The sequence below is a fragment of the Aquarana catesbeiana genome, linkage group LG06, assembly GCF_042186555.1.
Source record: "Aquarana catesbeiana isolate 2022-GZ linkage group LG06, ASM4218655v1, whole genome shotgun sequence".
In the NCBI taxonomy this organism is placed as follows: Eukaryota; Metazoa; Chordata; class Amphibia; order Anura; family Ranidae; genus Aquarana; species Aquarana catesbeiana.
The window spans coordinates 61943808-61963927 of record NC_133329.1 but is presented as its reverse complement, the minus strand read 5'-3'; the positions used below and the strand labels follow the sequence as shown (position 1 = coordinate 61963927).

The 20120-nt window shown below is 47.3% G+C and overlaps 1 protein-coding gene across 3 annotated transcripts in view; it reads left to right on the top strand.

Moving 5' to 3' along the window:
* Positions 1-20120, top strand: part of LOC141148550 (tyrosine-protein phosphatase non-receptor type substrate 1-like) — a 178100-nt gene that overhangs the window by 107252 nt on the left and 50728 nt on the right. Inside the window, exon 1 of one of the 3 annotated variants that reach the window (XM_073636097.1) lies at positions 16750-16992. The exons of the other annotated variants lie outside the window; for them this stretch is intronic. Coding sequence (XP_073492198.1) covers positions 16803-16992 — 190 coding nt within the window. The 5' untranslated portion in view covers positions 16750-16802. Of the gene's footprint in view, positions 1-16749; positions 16993-20120 lie in introns of those variants that run through there. 3 annotated transcript variants of the gene reach the window in all.

Below are 20120 nucleotides of genomic sequence, written 5' to 3'. Positions count from 1 at the left end.
CAGCTCTTTTGCTAACGGGGGCCTGGTCTGCTGCCGCTGTCTTGTCGCCTCTTCTCTTCTTCCGATGTTGACACGACGCTCTCTCCTGCAGGAATGCTGTGTGCGAGCTGCGCAGCCATTTATATAGGCGGTGACCCCGCCCCCTTGTGACGTCACAGTCCCAGCATGCGCAGGGACTCTGGCATCATAAGGGGGCGTGATTGGTTTGCGCAAAAGTTATAGCGTCTACAAAATAGGGGATAGCTTTATGGCATTTTTATTATTATTTTTTTTTTTTTACTAGTAATGGTGGCGATCTGCGATTTTTATTGTGACTGCGACATTATGGCGGACACATCGGACACTTTTGACACATTTTTGGGACCATTGGTATTTATACAGCGATTAGTGCTATAAAAATGCACTGATTACTGTATAAATGTCACTGGCAGTGAAGAGGGTAACACTAGGGGGCGATCAAGGGGTTAACTGTGTTCCCTGCTACGTGTGCTAACTGAAGGTGGAGGGGACTTGCTAGGGGAAGAGATAGATCGGTGTTCATAGTGCTCCCACCAGGCACTCGCATCGGCTCTGGGGGCGAGCAGCGGGCGCACGCGCGCACCCCTAGTGGCCACAATTAGAAGTGACGTAACATGACAGCGATTTGCGCAGCCGAGCCATGTTACCCCTGCGGCGGCTGGTCGGCAAGTGGTTAAGGTGTGTTTTTCATAGATCATGTGACTGAAAACCCGCATCAAAAATGTAACCGGTGCATTGTTGATGCGTTCTTGCTGGGTTTTCAATGCATTTCATCGGGGAGGTGCATTTTTGGTGTAGATTTTTTAACTGACCAAAAATGCAGCAAGGAAGATTTTGAACACCACAACGGAAGCGCAAGGGACCAGTGTGAAGACATACATAGCATTTAAAGGGATGCATTTTACTTGAACTTGAGCTGGTTTGCCTGTACTTCTCCTATGGGTCAGAGGAATGCAGTTCGTTTTGCACTCCTGTGACCCGTTTTCAGCAGAGAGCGGACAGAAGTGACGTCCCCAATATCAGTCCAGGTAAATAAATGAGTAACCGCACTTAGGATAAAAATAGGTCTGCTGCCTCCCCTAATAGGGCTCCCCTAGGGAAACTCTAAATATAGAAAAACCAAACAGAAAAATGGGGTAAGTGGCGCTACCTACTGGTAAACGGTGAAAAGAAGTATGTGGAGGGGGGAGGGAGGAAAACAGATATGTGAACCCCAACAATGCTCACATAGTTGCTAACATTGTATAAAAAAAATGTGGGACACTTTTGTGGCTGTAGGCGGAGCCGTACAATAATTAGGGGGCAGGGCATTCGTTTGTAGGCATGGCTTAGAAAAATATATAAGTGCGGCGCGTGAAGCGCGCCGCGGCGAAAAATGGGCATGGTTTACGTGTCACCGTGGGCGTGGCTTAAATGGGCGTGGCTCAAGAGGGTGTGGTTAGAGTCTGAGATGAATGAGGGATGGAGAGGGAAAGGGGGAGAAGGAAAGGGGGAGAGGGAAATGACGAGACAGCAGCCCCAGATCCTACACAATAAAAATATTTGTATTCTAGAAAGTTTAACAATCAGCAGATAAAGATACTCCAAACACCTGGTGTTAGCACTTCAATCATCCCGGCACCATGGTTGTTATGGTGTCAGGATGATTGAAGTGCATTATTTCTATTATTACATTGTAATATAAAATGAAAGCATTCAACTCACCATAATGCAGAATCAGTGGGAGCCCCGAGTGTGTCACTAGCCACGTCGCCTGCCACCAGCCGTCCGTCCTTGCATCAGGTGCCCCCAGCAGAGTCCGTCCTTGCATCAGGTGCCCCCAGCAGAGTCCGTCCTTGCATCAGGTGTCCCCAGCGGAGCCCCCCCTCACACCAGGAGTCCCCAGCGGAGCCCCCCTCACACAAGGTGCCCCCAGCGGAGCCCCCCCTCACACCAGGTGCCCCCGGCAGAGCCCCCCCTTACATCAGGTGTCACCGACAGAGCCCCCCCTTACATCAGGTGTCCCCGGCAGAGCCCCCCCTCACATCACGTGTCCCCGGCAGAGCCCCCCTTACATCAGGTTTCCCCGGCAGAGCCCCCTCTCACATCAGGTGTCCCCGGCAGAGCCCCCCCTCACATCAGGTGTCCCCGGCAGAGCCCCCTCTCACATCAGGTGTCCCCGGCAGAGCCCCCCCTCACATCAGGTGTCCCCGGCAGAGCCCCCCCTCACATCAGGTGTCCCCAGCGGAGCCCCCCTCACATCAGGTGTCCCTGGTGGAGCCCCCCTCACATCAGGTGTCCCCGGCAGAGCCCCCCTCACATTAGGTGTCCCCGGCAGAGCCCCCCTCACATCAGGTGTCCCCGGCAGAGCCCCCCTCACATCAGGTGTCCCCGGCAGAGCCCCCCTCACATCAGGTGTCCCTGGCAGAGCCCCCCCTCACATTAGGTGTCCCCGGCAGAGCCCCCCTCACATCAGGTGTCCCCGGCAGAGCCCCCCTCACATCAGGTGTCCCCGGCAGAGCCCCCCTCACATCAGGTGTCCCTGGCAGAGCCCCCCCTCACATCAGGTGTCCCCAGTGGAGCTCCCCCTCACATCAGGTGTCCCCAGTGGAGCTCCCCTTACATCAGGTGTGTCCCCAGTGGAGCTCCCCTTACAAATTCCCACAGCGGTGCGCCCCCCCTCCCCTACCTCAGAGGTGTCCGCCGGTGTCTTGTCGAATACCGCATGGCAAAACCCCCGCCCCTTTCCATAACAGACTGGCAGAGGGGCGGGGGTAGGCGGGGTGAGGCGGAGCGGGGCGGCGACGGAGGAGCTCCGTCTAGCCCCCCCCAGCCGTCTTCCTGAGCTTCTTCAAGATGGCGGCCGGCGGAGACAATGTCTCCGCCGGCCGCAGACCTCTAGCGGCGGGCGGGCGGCGGCAGCGAAAATAAAAAAACGGATTTCTCGGGACATTTCCCGGGACACCAAAAATTCGGGAATGGAGTGTAAGTCCCGGGAATGTCCCGGGAAATCCGGGACAGTTGGCAACTATGTGCTCAGTGCATGTAATCCCAACCTCAGATAAAGTGTCAGTGCTACAAATCTCAGTAACATATAAGTGGGTAAACAATATACAACATAACCACCCTATAGACCGTGTACCTGAGCTACCACACAGCAAATCCCCTATGATAGCCACAGAACACAACCTATGAGTGTGTGGACAAAAATGTGAAAAACACCATATACGTCCCAATAGCTATATGGCCAAAGAAGTATGGGACATAATTACACAGTGCAACATATAGTGAATTCCTGGTGGCAATTACTCCAACTGCCACAATATTACAGTGAAAAAAATATATATATAATGAACCAGTGAAAATCAACCACATTCAAAAATAACATTCAAAAATATGATATCAAAAAGATCCCATGTATAATATCCTGGTATAAAAATATGCCAGAGTGCCAGAACTAAAACCGCACTTCAAGGGCATATATAAAGCCGTATAAGATGGAAATAAAGTTCACATATGGGTGGGCAAATGCCAGTTCATATAATGTGTGTCTGATGTTCCTCAGGTATATAACAGAGACAAAATGGTGACTTGAGTGCTTGCAGTATCCTCAGGTGACTTTTGTGCTCCCCCTCAAGGGTCCGCACTCACCAAATCCAATCACCCCAGCGGGGCAATGAGCGTGTAGATGTAGTTACTGCGACCAGTCCACCACCGTAGCTGTTAGCGTTGTTCCAGAAGTAGACCTCTGACTACAGGTAGGTTAAGCGTGATCCTTAATGAATCCCTCATAAAAAATATAGACTCCCATGGTGGAGTAAAATCAAGTTCATTTATTAAAAACAGTAGTAAAAACTAGTCTTATGACATCATGCGCAGCTCTCTCTCACTCCCCTGGGGGTTTGCCAGGAAGGGAGGGGGGATGAGTCATAAGAGGGCCAATAAGAGCGGCAGAGCTGGAGGTGTGCCTCTGTGTCAATCCAGGAAGTGAACAGGAAGCAGCTTCAGCTGCCCGCAGATAAAATGGTTGCAGCCAGGCTTAGTGGAGGGAGATTTCTGCAGCATATTTGGCAAGTACAGAATCACAGTATATATAAAATAATATGCAAAGTAGTAGTTGGGGGGAAGCTTCAGAATGGCAAAGATGTATTTATTACAAATTATGTGAGCAGACTGCGGTTCCTCTTTAACCACTTCCCGTCCGCCGTATGTAGAATGATGGCCGGGAAGTGGTTCTGTTATCCTGACTGGGTGTCCTATGACGTCCAGCAGGATAACATGGGGCACGCAGTGTGGCGATCGTGAGTGCAGCGTGTCAGTCTGACACACCCCATCTCCGATCGTGATAAGAAGCCTCTGACAGAGGCTTCTTACCATGTGATCACCTGTGACCAATCACAGCTGAGCATCGCGTGAACCAGGAAGTGCAGGTAAACAGCATTCCTCGGTTCGAGCTGACAGGGAGAGCCGATCGGCGGCTCTCCCTGTCAGAGGGGGGGTCTGTGCTGATAATCAGCACATTGATTATCAGCACAGCCCCCTCAGTTGTGAAAATCACCTGTAAATCAGTGCCCAGCAGTGTCCCAACAATAAAGTGTGCCAGTGCCCACCACAGTGCCAATCAGAGCCCACCACAGTGCCAATCAGTGCCCAGCAGTAACACCTGTCAGTAATCTCTCAGTACCTCATCATCAGTGCTGCCCAACAGTGCCACCTGTCAGTGCCAATCCGTAACACCTATCAGTGCCAATCAGTGCCGCCTGTCAGTGCCCATCAGTGCCGCCTATCAGTGCCCATCAGTGCCGCCTGTCAGTGCCCATTACAGCCGCCTGTCAGTGCCCATCAGTGCCGCCTATCAGTGCCCATCAGTGCCGCCTATCAGTGCCCATCAGTGCTGCATATCAGTGCCAACTCATCAGTGCCCATCAGTGCTGCCTTATCTGTGCCCGTCAGTGAAGGGGAAAAAAAAATGTTATGACAAAAACTAAGAAAAACTTTTTTTTTTCAAAAATTTTGGTCTTTTTTAGTTTGTTTAGCAAAAAATTAAAACCCCAGAGGTGATCAAATACCATCAAAAAAAAGCTCTATTTGTGGGAAGAAAATGATTAAAATTTAGTCTGGGTGCAGTGTAGCATCACCGCGCAATTGTCATTCAAACTGCGACAGCGCTGCTTTTAAAAAGTCAAATACAATTTTATATATATATTTAATTTTTTTTTAAACTGTCATTTTTGGGCTCCAGTTTTCGGCCAAGTGCATCCTCTAATATATATATATATACAGTATATAAACACACACACAAAAATCTTTATTTCTGCAATATTATTTATACCTACCAATTGGTACCTTATTTAAAAATGGCACACATGGGTGTTGATTTACACAAATAAACTATGAACTGCATGGGTGGCGCTGGGTGGGTACCTGGGTGTCCTGATGAAAAACCCCCCAAAAATTGTTCTAGCACCCCTATAAACACATAATGATGATCCAGCATCCAGGACAGGAATCAGAATGTCAGCAGTCTTCAAATACTTGTAACTGTCTGGATGCAAACAGCCCTGCCAACAGGGGACTTGTTTCTCTCTGTGGAGGGATACAGGAAATTCCTGGCCTGAGCTACTGGAGTCCTCTGAGGACTGATCACATGGCTGACTGATCTATTGGAGGGAAGCTGCAGGTGTATGTGGGCGGGGAAGAGGGAGGAGCTACAACCACAGGAAGTGACCAGCAGGAGGACAGAGAGGAGGAGAAGGTGGGTGACCATTAGTAGACTAATTATGTATGTTTTCATCTCATTGTATGCATGTATGTGTGTGTGTATATATATATATGTAGGGGCAGCACCAGACAATTTTTTGGGGGGGGTTCTGTACTGTTGCTGGGAGAGTATTTGGGGGTGATAATGCGGCACGCCGTCCGCACACTCGCGTTCCTAGACAAAAAAAACGGGGCGTAGTCAATATAACGGGTGTCGCTTCACCGTGTGACTGACAATTGCGCGGTCGTACGACGCTGTACCCAAATAAAATTGATCTTCCTTTTTTTTTTCCCCCACAAATAGAGCTTTCTTTTGGTGGTATTTGATCACCTCTGCAGTTTTATTTTTTTTGCACTATCAACAAAAAAAAAAACCCAACAATTTAAAAATAAAATAATAATTTTTTTACTTTCTGCTATAAAACATTCCCAATAAAAAAAATTTGAATTTGATCACCTCCTGCGGTTTTTATTTTTTTGCGCTATAAACAAAAAAGTGCATTGGATTTTTTTTTTTTTTTTTTTACTTTCTGCTATAAAACACATCCAATAAAAAAAAAAAAAAAATGTAAACAATCGAATTTCTTCAGTTTAGACCAATATATATTCTGCTACATATTTTTGTTAAAAAAAAAAAAATTCCCATGAGTGTATATTGATTGGTTTGCGCAAAAGTTTTATAAACTTTGAGGTATATACTGGAATGTTTATTTTTTTTACTAGTAATGGCGGCAATCAGCAACTTATAGTGGGACTGCGATATAGCAGCGGACTGAAAACTTTTGGCACTCTGTGGGAACCAGTGACTCTAATACGGTGATCAGTGCTAAAAATATGCACTGTCACTGTACTAATGACACTGGCTGGGAAGTGGGATAAACATGTAGGGCGATCAAAGCGTTAACAGTGAGCCTAGCCAGTGTTTTCTCACTGTGGGGGAGGTGCCTTTTCTAAGGCAAGACATGGATCCTTGTCCTTGCTTTGCAGGAACACAGGATCAATACCTCCCCTACTGACAGAATAGCAATCTGCCTTGTTTACATAGGCAGACCGCCGTTCTGGCTCTCTGCTGAATGATGTTCCCAACAATCAATGGGTGCCGGGGGTCCTCTATTGTCCAGTGTTCTGTCGAGAAGTACCCCCCTATCGAATAGTGGCCGGGATGTACTGCGCATGCGCCATACGGAACAGCACAACAGCTGATTTGCCGATCAGCTGGGCTGACATAACCAGGGCGCATGCGCACATCGTAGGAGGTATCTCTTGTTGGGAGATACCATTTCACAGGCACAATTTATACCGATACACGCAGCAGGGGGAGACCGCATTTCTCAGATTGTGCATCGCTGCTGCTGGAGGGCGGCTAGTGGCTGTGGTGAAGATCTGGTTTTGTCCGTGTTGCAACCCGCCCGGCAAAACTGGGCCGTTCAATACAGCAAACCCGCCCTGCAACACAGACAAAACCGGACCGTCAGCACACTGTAAAACCGCCCCGCAACATCGAGGCACAATGTGAGAACTACGGTCTCCCCCCCCCCTCCCCTGTTTGTATAGGTTTCAATTGTGGTCGTGAAATGGTATCTCCCATCGAGAGATGCCACCTACGATGTGTGCTTGCATCCTGGTCACGTCACTCCAGCTGATCGGCAAATCAGCTGAAGTGCGGCTCTGTCCTGCGCATGCGCGGCCACTATTCGATGAGGGGGGGGCACTTCTTGACAGAACACCGGCATCTGCTGTGTTTAATTACCAGCGGCGCACGCCCCCTACCCGGAAGTGCCAGATCAACTCCAGATGTAGAGGGTTCTTTATTACTATGTAGAGGGTTCTTTACTGTAAGAGCGGCAAGGATGTGGAATTCCCTTCCACAGGTGGTGGTCTCAGCGGGGAGCATTGATATTTTCAAGAAACTATTAGATAAGCACCTGAACGACCGCAACATATAAGGATATATAATGTAATACTGACATATAATCACACACATAGGTTGGACTTGATGGACTTGTGTCTTTTTTCGACCTCATCTACTATGTAACATACCTAGTAATAAATTGGTAAGCGGTTAAATTGACTTAGTCGATAAACATTCTATGAGGTGCAAAGTGCACTGCTTCTAAACTTTTTTGAAGTAACACTAGCAAACAGTCTGTTTAACCACTCGACCTCCGGAAGGTTTACCCCCCTTAATGACCAGGCCATTTTTTGCGCTACGGCACTGCGTTACTTTAACTGACAATTGCGCAGTCGTGCGATGCTGTACCCAAATAAAATATGTCATTTTTTTTCCCCTACAAATAGAGATTTCTTTTGGTGCTATTTGATCACCTCTGCAGGTTTTTTATTTTTTGCACTGAAAAAGAAAAAAAAAAAAAGACGAATTTGAAAAAAAAAAAAACAATATTTTTTACTTTCCGCTTAAAACATATCCAATAAAATAAAATGTAAAAAATCAAATTTCTGGGGGCGTGGCCTGAAGCTTCATGGAGTAAGGAGCGAGGTGTGAGAGCTTCGGCTACAAATATCCTTAACATCCATCCTTTGGGGCTAAATCATCCCTAACTCTGGCATAATTTACCACAGCTCACTCGGGTACCTCCCGCGATCGGGAAGCTTGACAAGTACCGCCACGAGGAGCGGGAGTCGGTGAGTGAAGATGGCGCTTCCTCGGCTGCAGGGGAAGAGACCCCGACATCCAGAGACACAGCTCACATCTTGGAAGCAGTCTCTGTCTGCCAAACGACCCTCACCTCCAAGATAGAAGAGGATAAGGTCGATATCTCTCTTATCCGCCAAGACATTCATAAACTGAGGGAAAGAGTGTCCGAGGCAGAGCGCAGGATTGTCCAGGCGGAAGACGAAATTCCGCCATTGCAGGTTACCGTGGAGAGGCTGCAATATCAGCTGAATACAGTTCTCAGCAAACAAGACGAAATGGAGAACAGACTGCGCCGCTGTAATCTTCGCTTTGTGGGACTCCCTGAGAGAGCGGAGACCCTCCAACATTCCTAGAGAATCTCCTTACTACTAATTTTGGCAGGGAGGCCTTCTCCTCCACCTTCGTGGTGGAGCGCGCGCACCGGCTGGCGGCGTGGCCCCCTGCTCCTGGAGCCCCTCCGCGAACCTTCATCGCAAAATTGTTGAACTTTCGGGACAGGGACACCATTCTACGTCTTACCCGGGAAAAGGGCAACATTCCATTTGGAGACACACACGTAGCTGTTTTTCCTGACTTTTCCGCGGAGGTGCAGAAGAAGAGGGCGCAATTCTCGGAGGCCAAACGCCAACTGCGCAACCACCATTTAGCATACGCCATGTTGTTCCCAGCGCGCCTCCGTGTGGTCCGGGACGGCAAAGCTCACTTCTTTGGGGATTGTTATTCCCTGGCTGGAGAGCCACGCCGCAGCTGGTCCGGCGCCACCGTGATCTGAGCAACACACTTATGCCTCTCTGTCCCGTGCCGTGCAGGAATAGTTCATCCTGAAGGCGTACATCATACAAACAGTGAGTTGTCTTAGCCACGCTTCTTCCCCCCATACCAAGCCCCTGGCCCCTGCCGATCTAATGGATGCCTCTATTGCCTGACTACCTATTCCCTCTCCCACTACATGTACCCTATGCAAAGCCACCCATTTTTGTCACTCCGATCTATTATTTAGCCCCTTTTGATGAACTGCACGTCCAGCCGGGTATATGTAACTTGAAGCACCCCCTCCAGACGTTCGGATGCTAACTTGTTCGGCACCGCCATGTTCTTCAGTTAACTCTTGTTCGCCCTCAGCAGTTTGTGGGGTGGCACCCGTCCCTACCCTGGCTCACATGCTCTATGTTTATCCTACTAACCGGACTGGGTCCCCCCCTGCAACTGCACAAAGCAATGTTTCCCTGGCCAGCAGCAGCCCCCACAGCCGTGGAGAGTTGCCATAAGTTTGATATGCCCCGCTGGTCCAGAGTTAGCATAGTTTCAGTTTTTTTTGTTTTATTTGTTAATGTTCTTTTTTTTTACACCTGAGCAATGTCTTGTAATACAACCTACGAATACCTGTAGTCTGTTTTTGCCTGCATCGACCGCTTTATTCATCTGTATGACTCCCTGCAGACTGGCGAAGTCTGCCTTATGGCCCCGGCCGGCCTGTCTGCGGGACCTCATAATCATGATGTACGGGGCTGGATCTGTTTATTGTTTTATAACGCTACCCGGAATGGGTTTGGCTGTGGTGGTTGGGGTGGTGGGTCTTCTCCTGCTGGTCCGACTAGGCACTACATTCCTATTAATTACTTGATGGCCTCTTTAAAAATAGTCACGTGGAATGTGAGAGGGCTGCGTGATAAGTCTAAACGACTAGCTGTGCTGTCTCACCTTAAGCGCATGCATGCGGACATATCTGTACTAGTGGAGACCCACATAACAGGACAACTTCAAATGGCCCTTAAAAAACCGTGGGTGGACTGGACCTAACAGGCCCCATTTACTAATAACTCCAGAGGTATTGCTATCCTCATAGCCTAAATGGTTCATTTCCAACTACACAATTTAAGATCGGACCAGCAGGGGAGGTTTCTGTTCTTGCATGTTACTGTGGGGGGTCTTGAAACCCTTTTGTTGGCCTTCTATTTTCCCCCGCCATTCCAATTCACTGCCCTTAGGGAGGGGTTAGCCTTCATGTCTGAGCATCCCACGTTATCAGCAGTCTCGATGGGGGATTTTAATATGGTGATTGACCCCCTTTTAGATAGACTCCACCCATCCAACACGTCACAGAATAGGCCGACTCTCACTAGGTTTGGTAGATTCCTCTCGGAATTTGCCCTATCCGACACCTGGAGACTTAAATATCCCAACACACCTGCATATTCCTGCTTTACACCCTCACAAAACGCAATGTCCCGCATAGACATGATAATACTTACCCCCACCCTAATCCCAAATCTCCTTGCAGTGGGATTCGGTGCGAGAGTTCTCTCGGACCACTCACCCTACTGGATCACTTTGCGACTACCCTCCTCCCCGCCGTCCTGTTTGTGGAGACTGAACCCATTCTGGCTCGCAGCTCTCACTGATATTGAGATTATACAGCGCAAGTGGTCTTTTTATTTTCAGTCCAATCAGGGGTCGGCCTCGTCCGGGATGGTGTGGGAGGCCTTCAAATCTCATGCCCGTTTGACCCTTAACACACACATCGACAGACACAAGGCCTCCTCTAACAATATCCTGCAGCAGGCTGAGGAACACCTGGGTTCCCTCGAACAGGCTTTCCTGGCAAATCCGACACCTTCCAATTCTGCCCAACTACGCTTCCAATCCAGACTCACTGACCACTTACACTTTGAGAAAGCAAAGAAGGGAATTTTTTTTAGCAAACAAAGGGTCTTTGAGCCTTTTGAGCACGGAGAGCAGGCGGGGAAACTTTTAGCCTATATGGCCCATCTGAACCATACGCCCCCAGTGGTGGTTCAGCTCCTCTCACGGGATGGAACCATGCTCACGGACCCTAAACAAGTAGCCCATGAATTTAGAAGGTTCTATGCCGATCTTTACACCTCTAGAGCCAGCCGATCCCTAGACGAGTTACATCTCCTCCTGGATCATATTGACTTCCCCTCCCTCTCAGCTACTCAGGTAGAACTTCTGGAAGCACCCATAACCAAGGAGTGCATTAAAGCGGCGATAGCGAGCCTCCCAGCATCAAAAGCCCCAGGCTCAGACGGCCTCCCACTGGAGTTTTATTCTCAATTCCAGGAGGTCCTCATCCCCAGGCTGGAGGCTTTATATTCACATATATACACGTCCGGTATACTTCCGCGCACTATGAGCGAGGCACTGATTGTCCTCATCCCAAAGCCGGGCAAAGATCCCCTCCAACCCGAGTCCTATCGCCCGATCTCTCTCCTCCAATTGGATGTGAAAATTCTCGCTAAAATTCTTGCCATGAGACTTAACAAGGTTATCCTCAGCCTCATTCACCCTGACCAAACAGGCTTCATGCCCAATAAGAACACAGCATTCAATCTGAGAAGGCTATTCACAAATCTCCAAACTACACATGATGAGGTTGGGTCCAGGGTGGTGGTCAGTTTGGACGCCGCCAAGGCGTTTGATTCTGTGGAGTGGGGCTACCTTTGGGAGTGCCTCCATAGATTTGGCTTCGGCCCCAGATTCATTAAATGGCTCCAACTCCTTTACCAGACTCCCACTGCTCGGATCCAAGTTAACGGCAAAATATCCACCCCATTTTCACTGTCAAGGGGAACACGCCAGGGCTGCCCTATATCTCCCATGTTATACGCACTAGCTGTCGAGCCGTTGGCCATTGCCATTAGAGCGCACCCCGACATCAAGGGCCTCCGTTGGGGGCAGTTGACCGAGGTGCTTAGCTTATATGCGGATGACATGCTACTTTACCTGTCAGACGCAGGTCCTTCCCTGGTTGCAGCCTTACACCTTATCCAACAATATGGGACCTTCTCAGGGCTACAAATCAATTGGTCTAAGTCCCAAATACTCCCCATAGATGTTTCTGCTCCAACGAACACTCAGGTGACCCTCCCACTGGTAAGGACCAGCCAGCTCAAGTACTTAGGCATACAATGCTCACGCTCCCTAATAGACTATATACGCCTAAACATTGAACCAATGTTCGCACTTCTTAAAAGCAAAACGCAAATTTGGTCCAGACTCCCTCTAGGAGTGATGGGTCGTATTAACTTGGTGAAGATGATCCTCCTCCCCAAGTTACTATACCTATTCTGGCATGCCCCGTTGTATATCCCAATTCATGCATTCAGATCCCTTGAGTCCATACTCAATACCTTTATATGGGGTTCATCCAGACATAAACTGTCATGGCAGACCCTTAAATGTCCCACTCATTTGGGGGGTACGGCCACCCCTGACCTCGCACTCTACTATTTAGCTTCCCAGCTGTCCCATTTTTATTATTTTAATAAGCATGCTAGACTTCACTACACCGTTCTGGTATGCACATATGCCACTGACGTAGTGGCCCATCCCTTCCAGATACTTTTTTGTAAACATAGGGGTATGTTCCGTCCAGCGGGTGGGAACCGAATGCTACAACACCATTGTAAAATCTGGCACCGTGCACTTACCACTATTGGGGCTCCCCCCGTACACGCACATACTCCACTCTGGGACAACCCCCAGCTCCCTGAATTATTGACCATCCCAGACTTTAAACTATGGATAATCTATAAAATCATATATGTTTCTCAGGTTGTAGCGGGGGGGGAAGTCAAGTCCTTTCAGACTCTAAAGGATGAATTTGCTCTCCCTAACCATATGTTTTTTAGGTACCTTCAGGTTCGCCACGCCCTCCAGTCTCAATTTAATAATTCTATCCCTAATCTAGAAGTGGTGACAATCACAGATTTGCTCTTAGGTGATGACCTGAAAAAACTGATCTCCACTCTATATAACCTCCTCCTCTTGTCCGCTGCCACCACCCACACACAAAACCTAAGGGTCAAGTGGGAGGCCGACGCCGGGGACTTCGATGATGAGCAATGGGGGGACATACTTGGGACTTGCACAAGGGTGTCTCCTAAATTATCAGATCGCCTTACTCACCTATACATCCTCCACAGATCTTACCTCACTCCGTGCACGAATCCTCAAATACAGGTCGGATGCCGACCCAGCCTGTCCTCGCTGCGGAAATACCCCCAGCACTTTCTACCACCTCATATGGTCTTATCCATCTATTCAGAACTATTGGCTGCAGATAGTTAAGTTTCTCTACGATTGCATGGGCTCCCCTTTGACACTGTGCCCCCGCCAATGTTTGCATGGTCTGCTCACAGTCTCGGAGGAGGAGAAATACCTACCAATATTTTTGCAGGAAACCCTTTTCATAGCCAGAATGCAGGTTGCCCAACTGTGGCTTCGACCCACCTCCCCCCACTATACAGCAGTGGAAGAGGGCAGTTAACCTCACCCTCCCCTATAAGAAAGTTCTGTACACCCACCGTGGTTGCCCAGCCAAATATCACAAAATATGGGATAGATGGATAAATGAAGCCTCCACATGCACAGACTAGCAATATATAACACATTTATGTTTGTCGGTTTAATGGCATTTGTCTTCGTTTATTGCCAAACTCTTTATTTATCTTACGAAGTTGTATACCTTGGTAGTGGGTTGCAATGATTTGTCAAGACAATCTGTGTAAAAGTTAATATGTCTGGCTTTGGTGCACGTTGCACTTTGTATTCTAAAATTTGTAACCTGTATTGACTTTTATGCTCAATAAACTTTATTTTTGATTAAAAAAAAAAAAAAATCAAATTCCTTCATCGATATGTATTATGCTGCATATTTTTAGTAACAAAAAAATCCCAATAAGCGTATATTGATTGGTTTGCGGAAAAGTTATCGCGTCTACAAACTATGGGATAGGTTTATGGCATTTTTATTTATTTATTTTTACTAGTAATGGCAGCGATCAGGAACTTCTAGTGATAATGCGGCAGACAAATCTGACACTTTGTGGGGACCAGTGACACTAATACAGTGATCAGTGCTAAAAATATGCACTGTCACTGTACTAAGGACACTGGCTGGGAAAGGGGTTAACATCAGAGGCGATCAAAGGGTTAACTGTGTGCCTAGCCTGTGTTTTCTCACTGTGTGGGGGAGGTGCTTTTACTAAGGAAAGGCATAGATCCGTGTTTCTGCTTTGCAAAAACGCAGGATCCATGCCTTCCCTACTGATAGAACAACGATCTGCCTTGTGTACATAGGCAGATCGTCGTTCTGGCTCTCTTAAAGCGGAGTTCCACCCTCCAAAAAATTATTTTTTAAATGTCAGCAGCTAAAAAACACTGTAGCTGCTGACTTTTAATAAGGACACTTACCTGTCCAGGGAGCCCGCGATGTCGGCCCCCTGAGGCCGATTGGTTCATCGGATCCGGGACAGGCACCACCATTGTAACTAAGGGAAACCGGTAGTGGAGCCTTAGTGGACGGAGAGCCAGAGCCAGAAGAAGAAATTGCGTACCTCGCTGCGGTGAGGCAGGGACGGAAGTTCACCTGTTTACTACTAAGGTAAGAAAAAAAAAATGTATATCCAAAAACGAGGTTTAGTCTTTCATTTAAGACCAAGTAGTAAAGTTGGGTGGAGCTCCGCTTTAAGGCTACGTTTCCACTATTGCGACCACAAAGTCGCGCGATTTGAAGTGGATCAAAGTCGCATCAGAGTAGTGCAGGCACCTTTTTCAAAGTCGCCGATTTTCAAAGTTGCATAGATTGAAACAGGTGCCATTGAAATCAATGGGCTGTGACTTGCCGTGCGACTTTGTGTCCAAAGTCGCATGACAAGTGGCACTAGTGGAAACATAGCCTTAACGCAGACAATGAGGAGGCAACATAACACCTCCTCACCACCTGTCAGATCCCCTCTGAAGAGCGATCCACATATGAACAAGCCCTAAGAGAGGAGAATTAGGGGGGAGATGATTTATGCTAAAAGGGTGATGTGGGGGGGATTTATGTTATGATGAGGGATTTGGAGGGGAAACGATTTGTTATGGAGGGGGTGAATTTGGTGGGGAGAGAATCAGTGCTGGGGGTGTGAAAGGATTTGTGTCAGGGGATTTTATGCTGGGGTAGGTGCGGAAGGATTAGTGCTAGAAGGTGGATTATGGGGGAGGGGGTTGTGCTAGGAGGGGATATTTTGGAGGGGGAGGGATTTGTCCTACGAGGTGGATTTTGGGGGCGCAGATAGTATTTGTGTTGGGAGGGGGAAATTATATTTACCAATTTTCAGCTTTCAGCGATGTCACACCTTGAATGACAATTGCGCAGTCATGCAACGCTGTACCCAAACTAAATCATGATCATTTTTTTTTTTTAAGACAGAGCTTTCAATTGGTGGTATTCAATCACCACTGGGTTTTTTATTATTTGCTAAACACGCAAAAAAAAGACAAAAAATTGTGAAATAAAAAAGCCTTTTTTCTTAGTTTCTGCTAAAACATTTTGCAAATAAGTAATTTTTCTTCTACGCTGATGAGGCTGCACTAATGGACACTGATTGGCACTGATGGGCCTGCACTGACGAGGACGCATTGATGAGGCTGCACTGATGGGCACTGATAGGCTGCACTAATGGACACTGATTGGCACTGATGAGGCTGCAACAATGGGCTGCACTAATGGACACTGATTGGCACTGATGGGACTGCACTGACGAGGATGCATTGATGAGGCTGCACTAATGTGGCTGCACTAATGGGCACTGGTAGGCTGCACTGATGGGCACTGGTAGGCTGCACTGATGGGCACTGGTAGGCTGCACTGATGGGCACTGGTAGGCTGCACTGATGGGCACTGATAGGCTTCACTGATGGGCACTGATAGGGCTGCAATGATGGGCTGCACTGACTAGGACGCATTTATGAATCTACACTGATAGGCTGCACTGATTGGCATTGATGGGGCTGCACTGATTATCAGTGTAAATGTGCGCTGTCACAGGATAGCCGGTTCTCAGCCTTCCTGTCCTCACACAGTGACAGCGCTGAGGAAAGGAAATGGCGATCACCAGCATTTGTTTACATGGGATCAGCTGTGATTGGCCCTTTATCCCAAAGAAATTTAGATTTTTTGGGGTTTTTTTTGATTTTCATTTTGTTTGTACGTTTTATAGCAGAAAGGAAAAAATATTGTTTTTTCTTCCAAATTTTTTTTTTTTTTATTATTACAAAAAATAAAAAACCCAGAAATAGAGAGAGCTCCATTTGTGTGAAAAAAATGATACAAATTATATTTGTGCTGCATGACCGCGCAGTCGCCAGTTAAAATAGCGCAGTGCTCAATAGCAAAAAATGACCTGGTCATGCAGGGGGTTAAATCTTCCGGAGCTGAAGTGGTTAAATCTTTACTTAGTGATCCTTTTAGTCAGGTATTGTAGAGGAATCCCTTCTTTCGTCAACCAAACCGGTTTAAAGTTATGAACAGAATGAAGGAAGGTGATGGTTACCAGTCGCAAAAAAACATAAACAATGCATTGAAAGCGATGTCCTGAAAATGAAAGAATCCTTATCTGAGTTCAGCCTTCTTCTTTGTGAACAAAGTCTAGGAAACTGGAGCGACCTTGTCATTGTTCTCAACAGCTGCGGACACCGGGGGGGGGGGGTCCCCACTTTACCTAAAAGAGAAACAAACAACATAATGAATGGAAGAACGGTTTGGCTTGTCCTTCTTCTGTGCTCCACAGGTCAGTTACAATTATGTTTTCACAATATTTGTGCGCCAAACTCATATTTTCAGGAAAAAATATACTAAAAAGACGGTTTCACACGGGCTGTCCAATCAGATCCGACTGTCAGTTTTTCAGGCAGACCTGATCGGACCCTCCATTCACCCCTATGGAGCGGCGGATGTCAATGGTGACATGTCATCATGTGACATCCACCGCGATCCAGTCTACAAAATCCAGGCGATTGGTGACCCTGTTTTTCCATCCGTTGATCGGATCGGATGAAAGTGGACAGACAGGTCTGTCTTCACCCGATTTCCCCATAGAGGAGAGCGGGACTGGGTCCTTCTCTGCTCTGCACAGTGATCGGACACGGACCTGTCATCCGCCTGCTCAACGGAACGATTTCCCCCCCCCCACTGAGCGAGCGAAGTCCGTTTAACGAAGGCGCCCGTGTGAAAGGGGTCTTACTGTAAACAAACACAATATAATACCCATGTTCTGGGTAAAATATAAAAGACAAGGTTGTCTCAAGTAAATAGATACATGCCAAGCCTTAAAATTGCACGCAATAGAATGTAGGGTGGTTGACTTTTATGAAATGTGTTTCTTGTAACAGAATAATTTTGGCGTTTAGTTTTTTTATATAGTTTTTTTTATATCGTAAAAAACCTTTTTTACTTTCATTTGGGGAATGAAATCCTTGGACGTTATGCGATAAAACTCTGATGGTCATGGTGTTTGTACTAAATTTGGGGATCCAACAGGAAGTAAAAATATGAGATAAATTGTTTGGAGTATAGATGTCTACATTTTCTAAGTTTTATTGTGGTGATCCAGGTGTACATGGGGTCAATTAAAAGTATCCCTACTACAATCTTGAGGAATTCAAGGCATTTCAATAGGAATGTACCATATTATTGCTAACATGCTGGTCAACCTTCACAAAGAATTTCTTTCAATTAATGTATACTATGTGGCAATCTTCCCTATTTGTAAACTTTATGTAATATTTTTCATGGCATATATTAACAACTTTTTGTACCGCTTTTTTGTACCCAATAAAAAAGTTTGTAAACAAAAAAAAAAAATGCACGCGACAAAATGGCAAAAAACAACAGTACCCAAAAATGTCTATAGGTATGGTTGCCACCTCATCCCTTTAAACCTGAACACATATTAATTACACGGGTTCTGTGGCTGATTATGGTGTTAATTAAACTCACTTTTTGCCTTATCTGCATTTAATTACCCTCAGAACCTTTGTAATTCATATGTGTTCAGGATTAAAGGGATGAGGTGGCAACTCTATCCATAGGTGATATCTTAACCACTTGCCGACCGCCTAACGCAAATATACTGCGGCAGAATGGCACGGGCAGGCAAAATCACGTACCTGGTACCTGATCTGCTTCCTGTGGGCGGGGGGTGCATCACACCCCCCCCCCCCGGTGCCCGAGGCGGTCGGCTTCGTTGGGGAAGCGATACAGGCAGAGGAGGAGGCCACTCATTCGTGGCCACCCCCTCGCGATCGCTCCCCACGAATGAGAATCTTCCTCTGCTGCTGTAATGCAAACAGCAGCAGAGGAAGTGATGTCATCTCTCCTTGGCTCGGTATTTTCCGTTCCGGCACCGAGGAGAGAAGACATCTGAGTAAGAGCACCAACACCACGCTTACAGTAAAACACACTACATTACTGCATTGGTGTCAGTTTGTGACAGTTAGTGTGGTAGGGCAGTTAGTATTAGCCCCCTTTAGGTCTAGGATACCCCCCTAACCCCCACTAATAAAGTTTTAACCCCTTGATCACCCCCCGTCGCCAGTGTCACTAAGCGATCGTTTTTCTGATCGCTATATTAGTGTCGCTGGTTGCGCTAGTTAGGGAGTTAAGTATTTAGGTTCGCCGTCAGCGTTTTATAGCGACAGGGACCCCCATATACTACCTAATAAAGGTTTTAACCCCCTGAGTGCCCCCTAGTTAACCCTTTCACCACTGATCACCGTATAACTGTTACAGGTGACGCTGGTTAGTTAGTTTATTTTTTATAGTGTCAGGGCACCCGCCGTTTATTACCGAATAAAGGTTTAGCCCCCTGATCGCCCGGCGGGTGATATAAGTTAGGTTTTAGGGTCAGATAAGGTCTGTGTCGCCCCAGGCAGCGTCAGGTTAGCGCCAGTACCGCTAACACCCACGCACGCACCGTACACCTCCCTTAGTGGTATAGTATCTGAACGGATCAATATCTGATCCGATCAGATCTATACTAGCGTCCCCAGCAGTTTAGGGTTCCCAAAAATGCAGTGTTAGCGGGATCAGCCCAGATACCTGCTAGCACCTGCGTTTTGCCCCTCCGCCCAGCCCAGCCCACCCAAGTGCAGTATCGATCGATCACTGACACTTACAAAACACTAAACGCATAACTGCAGCATTCGCAGAGTCAGGCCTGATCCCTGCGATCGCTAACAGTTTATTTGGTAGCGTTTTGGTGAACTGGCAAGCACTAGCGCCCTTGTACACCCCGGTCGTAGTCAAACCAGCACTGCAGTAACACTTGGTGACGTGGCGAGTCCCATAAGTGCAGTTCAAGCTGGTGAGGTGGCAAGCACAAGTAGTGTCCATGGCATGTTGAGTCCATGGAATATTTTAGATTGCGACACAAGTTGCAGGGAAAAAGACAAATTTTTTTTTTTTTTTTGCACAAAGTTGTCACTAAATGATATATTGCTCAAACATGCCATGGGAATATGTGAAATTACACCCAAAAATACATTCTGCTGCTTCTCCTGAGTACGGGGATACCACATGTGTGAGACTTTTTGGGAGCCTAGCCGTGTACGGGACCCCGAAAACCAAGCACCGCCTTCAGGCTTTCTAAGGGCGTAAATTTTTGATTTCACTCTTCACTGCCTATCACAGTTTCGGAGGCCATGGAATGCCCAGGTGGTACAAAACCACCCCAAATGACCCCATTTTGGAAAGTAGACACCCCAAGCTATTTGCTGAGCGGTATAGTGAGTATTTTGCAGACCTCAGTTTTTGTCACAAAGTTTTGAAAATTGAAAAAAGAAAAAAAAAAATGTATTTTCTTTCATTTTCAAAAACAAATGAGAGCTGCAAAATACTCACCATGCCTCTCAGCAAACA